The sequence below is a fragment of the Podarcis filfolensis genome, assembly GCF_964270895.1.
Source record: "Podarcis filfolensis genome assembly, chromosome: 2".
In the NCBI taxonomy this organism is placed as follows: Eukaryota; Metazoa; Chordata; class Lepidosauria; order Squamata; family Lacertidae; genus Podarcis; species Podarcis filfolensis.
Genome location: NC_139605.1, coordinates 123,258,451 through 123,269,046, shown reverse-complemented (window position 1 = coordinate 123,269,046; position 10,596 = coordinate 123,258,451). Strand labels below are relative to the sequence as shown.

The following is a 10,596-nucleotide window of genomic DNA, read 5'->3' as shown; positions in this document are numbered from 1 at the left end:
TCTGTTATACAGCGAAGTCTACCAAAGTCACAATAACGCTGTTAGGCTCGAAGGTGTCATGAGACATTTAGATTTTGCTGGAGCAAATTAGCAGTTCAGTCTGGTGTGTGTTTCCTTCAAAACGTAGTGTTCTGCGGGGCTGGACTAAACGCCCATCCTCCCTGGCTGTTGATGATGCTTGTCGGAGCTGATGGGAATTGGAGTTTTCAAGGAGCAGGGATTAGTGTCATAGCACCATTTCCTGTGGATCAGTAAGGATATCCTTTCCTGGTTGGGTTGCTTTACAAAATAGACAGTTCTGATGGAATCTCAGCCTGTTTTCCCCAATTTGGATTTTTTTCTACAGCAATAGTACATTTGAAGATAGAACAGAATGCTGCACCTGACAGCCCCCAAGTGTATTCGAGACAAGTATTTTGGAATCTTCACAAACCTATTCTGTCTTTATTGCCTTTTTATTTCTTCCTCTAGAGTTGTGGGTGTACAGTTGGTTGGCCGACACAAGCAAAGGTCCAGTGAGGAAAGGGCTCTTCCGCTCGGGTCACAGTTGCTGGGTTTCTGCAGGCATCTGGTTGGCTGCTGCGAGATCTGAATTCAGTGGCCTTTGGTCTGATCCAGCAGGGCTCTTCTTATGTTAAGTTCTATCATGCCGCTGTCACTCTCCTCCCTGGCCCTGCTTTGCACCCTACACTGCTTTTTGCCTGGCTGGAATGTGTCCCTGAACTCTGACAATGGCTCTTGCGTGCCTGGGGGGAGGAGGAAGAGAGGGGGTGAGTCTCTGAAGTAACTAGCCTACTGGACAAAGGGAGAATCCACTTGCTCTGCCCAGTTTTGCCTCTGCACACCTGACTGCCATGGACCTCAGGTTTCTGGAATTCATGGTGAGTGAGAGTGTTGTAATTGTGGGCTGAGGACAACAGCACAAATATATTTATCCCGTCTAGCACAGCCCCCCAGTGTGGACAGGAAACACTGAGATAGATTGGAGAGGCCTAAAACTGAAATGCTCCTGTGTGGACGAAGATGCATCAACGCACATATAGAAACAGCGACCCAGGATACGAGGATAGCCTAGTATGTATACAGCCAAAATCAAAGGCACAAGCCAAGGGCCCAAACATCCGGCATTCCGAAGGCAGCCTCTGTATCTCTCTCTCACACATGCTCCTTCCTTGAAGCCTTTAAGTAGGCTTCCAAGATTTTACTGGCCATTAGAGACAGCGCTATTATAATTGCCTAATCTCCAAACTCAATCTCCTTGTTCTCATTTATGCCAGTAAAAACTGCCATGAGCCAGGACTGAATGGAAGCTCTCCCTGTGCCTTAGGAAACCTGGCGCTTATGTGTGAAATCGATCAATTTAATATTTCATACAGACCAGCTCATCAAATCTGGTGGCTGACAGGTTGGTGTCACAAGGTGCAGAGGGTGATATTTTACTGGGTGATTGACCTGTGATGCAGGCGAATATTGGAATAGGACTGGTTCAGTTGAGCAATTGCTTTATAAACCCATATGACTCTCGTTTCAACGTGGTTAACAACTGAATTAATCAGTGAGGTAAGGTTGTGGCTTGTTTTTGAATATTGTTGATCTGAATCTGATGACTGATTAATTTTTGCAGCTTTTTGAATTTGATTCAAGATAAGTCTGGTGTGTTTCCTCTATGGTAAGTAAATAAGGCCCCATGAAGGACTGTGTGTTTCTGAGACATGGGCTTTAGAGCAGAATAGTTAGTACTGTATTAACTAATTGTTTTAGAATATTGGGGACATTCTTCTACCAAATAAAATCTAGCCCAAAGTTGTACCATCAAATGTGATGCGACGCTGAGTTTTCATTATCTTAGATTCTCTTAACTAAGTTTTGCATTTTTCAAGATGCAGAATTGTTTTGTTAAGGTGAGAAATCCAATTATCCCCAAATTGATTTAACTATAAATTATCTTTCGTATTCTCCCCACAACATCTTTGGTCCCTGTCTTGGGCAATTAATTCTGTAGATAAGATCAGTTTGGTCCACTGAATGAGGTAACACCATAGTATAAACAGTTATTTATAATGTGTTGCATTATGTCACGGGACTTCAGGGGATGAAATCATGTACTCAGCACCATGTCAGATGTCATTATTCTTGCCCCTAGATGTGGCAAGGAGGAGGGACCATAGCCAGGGCCGTCTTACCCATTAGGGTTAGTGGCACCCTGCGCCATGGCGCCTGCCCATCAGGGACACCCAGCAGCGGGAGTCCAGGATTGACCGGGAACAGCTGCAAGAACATGCTGGGCAGTGGCAGCGGCTCTTCCTACAGCCAGCCATGCTCTCTTGCTTTCTGCCTGGGAGAGGAGGCAGGGGCAGTGGCATGCAAAGCTATGCAATACCCTTCTCCCACCTGCCCACCCAGCGGCAGTAGCAGGACTGCTGAGGAAGCCCATGCGGCAAGTGAGCCTCGAGCTGCCCAGCGCAGGGGGTGGGGAGGACGGGGAGTGGGAGGGGAGCTGAGAACATCGCCCCCCCCACCCCTTCCATTGAGGAAAAAGGTGGAGGAGGGATTCATTCAGGTTTGGGGCGGTGGGAGGGGAAAGCTGGGGGGGGCGCACTACCATTAGGACTCAGTTCAGAGGTAAGGATGGACTCAAGAGCGCGCTCTCCATGCAGTTAGTGGTTAAAAACAAACAAACACCAACAAAAGTCCTTTAAAGACGGGGGTGGGTTTTAAGGTCCTATTAGATTCAGCAGGGCTTACTCTCAGGTAAGTGCAGTTAGGGCTGCAGCCTTTGTGACCCAAGTTTTTGGTCCTTTTTAGGTTCAGGATGTCACTGCTTTACACACACACCCCCCAACAATATTTGAAAACGTCAATTTTGTACTTAAACACAAATTGGCCAGGAACTTCATTGTCTGTGTCTTTATCAATTTATTTAAAGAACAACAAACTGGTGATTGCTTTAACTTTTTGATATATGGTATTTAAAGAACAACAAACTGGTGATTGCTTTAACTTTTTGATATGTGGTAATTTGAATCATGAGGATGAATTAGAAGAACAGCTGAGTGTTGAATGAGTCTTGCTTTGAAATGGAGGACTTCATTAGATTTTCCTCTGCCTTTTCATTTTATTTTGTTCTAGGGACTTGTTAGAGATAATGTGAAAGCGTGGTGTCAGGTCCCTACAAAAAGGTCAACAACTCTCGGGAACCTTTCCTTTAAAAAGGTTGACAACTCTGGGAAATGGGGGGGGAGCGCCGGAGGGATCTTTGCACCACGGCGCCGGATATGCTTCAGATGGCCCTGAGCATAGCTCTGTGATGAAGTGCATGATTTGAGTGCAAAAGGTCCCAAGTTCAATCCTTGGCATTTCTAGATATGCCTGGGAAAGACGACTGCCTTATATCCTGACTGGCCCACTGTAGAAAACACTGAGCTGGATGGATCTGCAGCCTGCCTGACTTAATATGTCTGCTTTTGCTGCACATGTCTATCTGTGTGTTTTAATATTATATTGAGAATAGGAAGTATGTTTATAGGTATTTTAACATGTCCCCCATCTGACTGGGTTGCCCGAGCCAACCTATAGAATCATAGAATCATAGAGTTGGAAGAGACCACAAGGGCCATCGAGTCCAACCCCCTGCCAAGCAGGAAACACCATCAGAGCACTCCTGACATATGGTTGTCAAGCCTCTGCTTAAAGACCTCCAAAGAAGGAGACTCCACCACACTCCTTGGCAGCAAATTCCACTGTCGAACAGCTCTTACTGTCAGGAAGTTCTTCCTAATGTTTAGGTGGAATCTTCTTTCTTGTAGTTTGGATCCATTGCTCCGTGTCCGCTTCTCTGGAGCAGCAGAAAACAACCTTTCTCTCTCCTCTATGTGACATCCTTTTATATATTTGAACATGGCTATCATATCACCCCTTAACCTCCTCTTCTCCAGGCTAAACATGCCCAGCTCCCTTAGCCGTTCCTCATAAGGCATCGTTTCCAGGCCTTTGACCATTTTGGTTGCCCTCCTCTGGACACGTTCCAGTTTGTCAGTGTCCTTCTTGAACTGTGGTGCCCAGAACTGGACACAGTACTCCAGGTGAGGTCTGACCAGAGCAGAATACAGTGGCACTATTACTTCCCTTGATCTAGATGCTATACTCCTATTGATGCAGCCCAGAATTGCATTGGCTTTTTTAGCTGCCGCATCACACTGTTGGCTCATGTCAAGTTTGTGGTCAACCAAGACTCCTAGATCCTTTTCACATGCAGTGCTCTCAAGCCAGGTGTCACCCATCTTGTATTTGTGCCTCTCATTTTTTTTGCCCAAGTGCAATACTTTACATTTCTCCCTGTTAAAATTCATCTTGTTTGTTTTGGCCCAGTTCTCTAATCTGTCAAGGTCATTTTGAAGTGTGATCCTGTCCTCTGGGGTGTTAGCCACCCCTCCCAGTTTGGTGTCAACTGCAAATTTGATCAGGATGCCCTTGAGTCCATCATCCAAGTCGTTGATAAAGATGTTGAATAAGACCGGGCCCAAGACAAAACCCTGTGGCACCCCACTAGTCACTCTTCACTTGGGTGGCTCCCAACAAATTTGTTTAGTAAAAACACAATACAACATCAAACATTAAAAACTTCCCTATATAGGGCTGCCTTCAGATGTCTTCTAAAGGTTGTAGTTATTTATCTCCTTGACATCTGATGGGACTGGTTTCTAAGTCACCTTCACTGGTAGCCCCACACAGAGCACATTGCAGTAATCTAAGTAGGAGAACCAAAGCATGTGCCACAATGTGCAGGCAGGTAGGATCTCAGCTGGCGTACCAGATGGGGCTGGTAGACAGTCGCCCTGACCTGTGCCTGCATGGACAGCTGTAAGTCCAGAATGAAAATGTAATTACAGTGGAACCTCGGGCTGTGAACGTGATCCGTGCGGGAGGCACGTTCGCAACCCGCAGCAGCATTTGCAACCTGCAGTGCCATGTCTGCGCACACATGGGTTGTGATTCAGCCCTTCTGCGCATGTGCAAAGTGCAATTTAGTGCTTCTGTGCAGGCACGAAGGCCGAAACCCGAAAGTGACCCGTTCCGGTACTTCTGGGTTCGGTGCGGTGCGCAACCCAAAATCGCGTAACCTGAAGCATCTGTAACCCGAGGTACCACTGTATGTATTAAGTGACTAATTCAGACTAACATCATCCTAAACAAAGGTGGTCCAACACAAGGGCCATATGCAGCCCTTGAGGATTATTTGGGCACCGCCAGCAACATTTGAGGGTCTCCCACCAGCCCTTGCTCTGTCTTCTCAAAGCCAGGTGAGCTGGGCGCTATGGCTTTTAAAATGTGTTTGTGGGAGCGGGGTTTATTGGTTTGTTTGTTTTTGTATTTTTCTATTGGGAACCGCCCTGGGATCTTTGGATGAGAGGCGGTATACAAATTTTATAAATAAAAAATAAACATAAAACAAACCAATTCCCCCTCCCACCCCTTGTAACCGATATAGCTCTTCCCTGCCTCCTTGTTCGTGATGTAGTAGCTCTTCATTCGCCCCTTCTTCTTTGGCCCGGAGAGGGGGCACATTTTGCGGTCTGCCTGGGTGCCAAAATATCTTGGGCCGGCCCTTGTAGGAGGGCGTTGGGGCCCGTTTCTTTGCTGCTTTCTGAAGGCTGCCGAGGCGCTGGTCCGGCTGCTTCGAGCTCCTCCAGACTCGCTTCACCCGAAACGCCGCTGCCTGCCAGGTCCCTTCCCCATCCCCGGGTGGGGTGGCGCGGGTGGTGGGGCGTGGCGCTCCCGGCCTCCGCGAGCGCCTTTTGCAGCCCAGAGCTTCCGGGCGCCGCGCCAGGCGCTCTCCTGCCTGCCTGCCTGCAGCCCCGGCGGCGCGTTGTCGCGCTCTTGCTCGCCGGGCTGGCGGAGAGGGAAGGCGCTGCCGGAGCCCTTGCTCTCCGTCCTGGGCACGGCGGGCGGGCGGGCGAGTGTGGGACCAGGAAGCCCAGAGCAAGATCCTGGTGGCGGCTTCTGCTCCAGTGCCAGCGGGCGGGGGCGCGCGCGCCTCTAAGCGGGCCAGCCGGCCAGGGCTGTTTGCGTAAAGCGCGTACCGGCTCCGAAAAACCGTCGCTTCCAATGGGTTCCGCGTTGGCTTCCTCGGGGCTTCTCCTGCCCGAGGATGGTTCGGCTCGCCCCTCCTTCCCGTAAGGTCATCCATCCGGGCCCCCCAAGAGAGCGCCCCCACTCTGGACAGGCTTCTCCAGGCGGGCCGAGTAGGGGGCATGAAGGTGAGTGCGTGGCGCCCGAGGAAGGTTACCTGTTGGCGACAGGTGGGGTGCGGGCTTGGCAGAGCCTCGGATGGATGTGCGGGCGCCGAGCTATAAGCAGCTGAGTTAAAAGCCTGCGAGAAGCGGCATCAGCAGAGGGGAAGCCGCAAAAACAACCCACCTCGTGACACCTCCAACCAAGGCTAACGGATGTTTGATAGCCAAAAGCTTTTGCGGACCAGAGTCCATGGAAGAACGACGAAACGGCACCACTTTTGCCTGATGCCCGGCGCAGCCACCATCTATATTGGCTGGCAGACGAATGAGCCATGAAAACGGAGGCATGCTAGAGTTGCCAGCTGTGAGCCAGGAAGCCCTGAATTCAGATGTCACCCTTAATATCGCTTAAGTGGTAGCCTTAGGTCAGGAAAACTGCTCTTACCTTCAGTCCCTGGAGTTAAGCAATTTCACCCACCTTGCAGGGTTGTCGTTAGGAGTATTAAGACAGTGTCGGCAACGTGCTTTAAGCACCCTGGAGTGCTGTGATATTGCAGTAATACAGAAATATAAATAACAACAATATTACAGTACTGCTGTTGGGGGGGGGGCAGAGGAACTCCTAAGAAGCCCAGCCCATTGCACAGGCAGAATGCAGCATAAGCAAAATGCCTTTTTATTTTCTCACTGCTTCCTTTGCTCCCCAAGGTGGCATGGAGGGGACAGGGAAGAAGGTGGAATGTCGGGCTTCTGCCTGGTGACGTCTCAGACTTGCCCCAGCTCCCCAAGGGGCTCATGGATCCCATCCCAGAGGAAAGTCTTCTCGAAGTGATTTGGAAAAAGATGCACTTGTTCCGCAGCTACAGCTATCAGATCCAGCTGGAGGGGCAGGTGGGCAGCGCCCCCAGGATCCAGGGGATCCGATGGGTGAGTACCGATGCTCTGCAGCTGGATGCTGCATCTCAACAGGTGGTTTTTGTTGTGACTGGGTAGGCAGGTGGCTCTGAAGGACAGGGAAGCTTCTCCTGACCCCAAGTGAGCATGTGGAGCCAGTCAGGATAAGCTACCTGTTTGTCATTATGCCCAGAGCTGGTTTTGCAGGCTGCTGTGAGTCAATGTGATAGCAAAACCACTGGCACAAACAGGACCAGGGTTCAGCATGTTCTTGGCTCCAGAAAAGACATGAAGCCATTTTCCATAACCGGAATCTCTCTCTGTGTGTGTGTGTGTGTGTGTGTGTGCGCATAACCTTTTAGCACAGGGCTGACAAACACTCTCTCAAGTGTCTCCTGGACCAGCGTTCGTAGCACCCAGCCTGTCCACTTTACTTCTTTGGTCGCAATTGTTTTCAGTGCTGTACTCTGCAGAAGTTGTGTGGCCACTGGCTTTGCTCGGTTTGTCTCTTTCCACACACACCCTTTCTAATCGTGGCAATGTAGCAAATGGTTAAAGCCACTAGGCATGCAGTCTTTGTTTTTCACATTTGTACCTTGCCTTCTTCCAAGGAGCTCAGTTATTCTGCACTGTATCTCTGACAGGAGATTAAATAATATGCACACGTCTGTATATGTCTACTCAGAAGTAAGTCCTACTGAGTTCAAAGGGACTTGCTCCCAAGTAAGTAGGGACAGATGCCAATCCCAAGGAATTTTGTCAGAGATGTAAGCCCTATTGAGGTCTATTCTCTACTGCCCCTTAGGTTTTGGAGTTCTAGAATTCCTACATGGACTGCACATTATTATTATTATTATTATTATTATTATTATTATTTTTTAGTAAGCATTTATTTAGAGTTTCTGAGTATGCAAAGTGCTCTGCATACCAGCTCAGTAATCTTCAAAACCACCAAGTAAGCTAGGTCAGTATTACCCATAGATTGCACTAGTCTAGGAATGAGCAGGCTAATGCATGTGGAGAACATAAGACAATCCTGCATATGGGTAGAAGCTGTGCTGTGTGCAGACCTATTCAGAAGCATCAACAGGACAAATGTTTAGAAGGTATAGGAGCAAATGTGTCCTTTGGGTCCTTAAGCCCTGGGATCCCTTGCATTCACACACAAACCATGCTGGATCATTCTTACACAAACTGCTTAACATCTCCAACCCACAAGGAAAATCATTAGCGTTTAGCTGTTTTGAGGTGGATCAAGACTGCTTATCCCTACCTTCATCAAAGGGACGTGGGTGGCGCTGTGGGTAAAACCTCAGCACCTAGGACTTGCCGATCGCACGGTTGGCGGTTTGAATCCCCGCGGCGGGGTGCGCTCCCGTCGTTCGGTCCCAGCGCCTGCCAACCTAGCAGTTCGAAAGCACCCCTGGGTGCAAGTAGATAAATAGGGACTGCTTACCAGCGGGAAGGTAAACGGCGTTCCGTGTGCTGCGCTGGCTCGCCAGATGCAGCTTGTCACGCTGGCCACGTGACCCGGAAGTGTCTGCGGACAGCGCTGGCTCCCGGCCTATAGAGTGAGATGAGCGCACAACCCTAGAGTCTGGCAAGACTGGCCCATATGGGCAGGGGTACCTTTACCTTCATCAAGATCTAATTACAGATGAGATTGCTTACTCCCACAGGTGTGCACATATGAAATCTGGTACCTTCCACTGAATATAGATTCCTTTAAAAAGAAATCGTTCATTTATTTTTTTTAGAGTTCTAGCTTTATACTAGTGTAGTATCTATAAATCAGTTGCATGGATTGAACCAGAGAGATAACACATGGTTTTGTTTTTTAAAGCCTGCATCCAACGCCATTGGGCTTCTTTACATCTGCTTGTGTGAAAACATAGTTTGAAATGTAATCTTCACTATAAAATAAAAGCTGGGATAGCCAGGAATCTGAGATGGATCAATGAGTCATGGGGTTCATGAACAGCCTTACCTCTTGCAGTCCTTTGCTTCTGATCATAGAATTACAGAGTTGGAAGGGACCCCGAGGGTCATCTAGTCCAACCTCCTGCAATGCAGGACTCTCAACACACGGTCCCCCATTCAATTTGGAGCCATCCCGGACCCCCTTAGCTTTGGTGGCAGTTTTTAAAATTGTTTAAAATTGTTGTACCACTGTGCTCATTGGTTCATTGCTGTGGTACATCTGGACCAAATGAGATTCCCGCTTATTGCTAACTGGTCTACTCCACCATCCACCCCTTTGAGATGATGGATTCCTTTCCTGGTTCTCTGGAGGAAGCAAGCAATCGGTGTCAAGTTATAACAAGCACAAGTCACTTTATTTTCCCTCTTTTATTTTAGTGCTAACAGGCAAGGACGCCACTCCCTGCCCCAGGACTCCAGCTTAAATGCTGCTGCTGCTTTTTAAACATACCCTTTCGTCTCTAGAATTTGGGAAGTTAACAACAGACCTCTAGAAGAAATGGGACAGTGACAAAATCTTGTCCCCATGCCCTGTCCCTCTTGGACTCTACTGGGAAGGGACACTGTCTTGGATGACTTTGGGCAAAGCCTTGTCGCTTGGCCTCCCCTCTCTCACAGCACTGCCATAAGGCAAAAAACTGGTGAGCTGATTTCCTTGGAGGAAGGGTGGGATACCAATCTCTAACAAGCAGGAAAATAAATGCAGCCAATAGCTTGCATCTGACCAGTATGTGAGAGCACTTGAACTTGCTTTCTGAAAATACGAGTCTTCCTTTGCAATCCAAGAGATGAGAAGGCAGGGTGTCAATACTCAGCGGTGAAAGACAAGCACTTGGTCTCAGAAGTACCCCCACACTTGGTTATTATTTCCAAAGCTGTTTTAGCAGACCAAGGTTTTCACCTTGGTATGAAGGCAACCAGGAGTGGATGAAGGCAACCAGGAGAAATGAAATTCCTTTCATTTATATCCCACTTTTCCCCCAAGGAACTTGAAGTGGCATACATGCTTCTCCACCCTCCTCATTTTATCCCCACAACAACCCTGTGAGGTAGGCAGGGCTGAGAGGCAGTGTCTGACCCAAGGTCACCCAGTGAGCTTCATGGCCAAGTGGGGATTTGAACCCTGGTCTCCCAAGTCCTAGTCCAGCACTGTACCACACTGGCTGTCAATGAAGCCATGCAGCATACGTCAACATATGTAAGCAGACAGATCCTCGAGTCCCTGAGTTCTAGGAAGTTGTTCCAAAACCAAGCAAACAGTCCTCATTCCATACAAACCTGCTTGATCACCAGCCCAGTCCATCATACAATCAAACCCAGAGGAAGGAGGCTCCCCAGGGAAATTCTTGACTGTTCTCTTTGGTCTGAGGAAGGGCGATGGCCTTTTGGGGACAGAAGTAGCCAAACATAGCCAGGAAGAAAACGGCAGGCCCCAGGTTTGGCTGGCTGCCCGTGCAGGCCGGATTTCTGGCGACAGGCAGACTCTCTT

General features: G+C 48.7%; 1 protein-coding gene across 3 annotated transcripts in view; it reads left to right on the top strand.

Moving 5' to 3' along the window:
• The first annotated feature begins 5,516 nt into the window (after positions 1-5,516).
• RAPGEF3 (Rap guanine nucleotide exchange factor 3) overlaps positions 5,517-10,596 on the top strand; it is a 54,424-nt gene continuing 49,344 nt past the window's right edge. The window contains exons 1-2 of one of the 3 annotated variants that reach the window (XM_083599758.1): positions 5,517-6,257; positions 6,942-7,160. In XM_083599758.1, the coding sequence (XP_083455884.1) occupies positions 7,157-7,160 (4 nt within the window). In that variant the 5' untranslated portion in view covers positions 5,517-6,257; positions 6,942-7,156. The remainder of the gene's footprint in view (positions 6,258-6,941; positions 7,161-10,596) is intronic. The other 2 variants (XM_083599757.1, XM_083599759.1) reach the window with 2 other exon arrangements.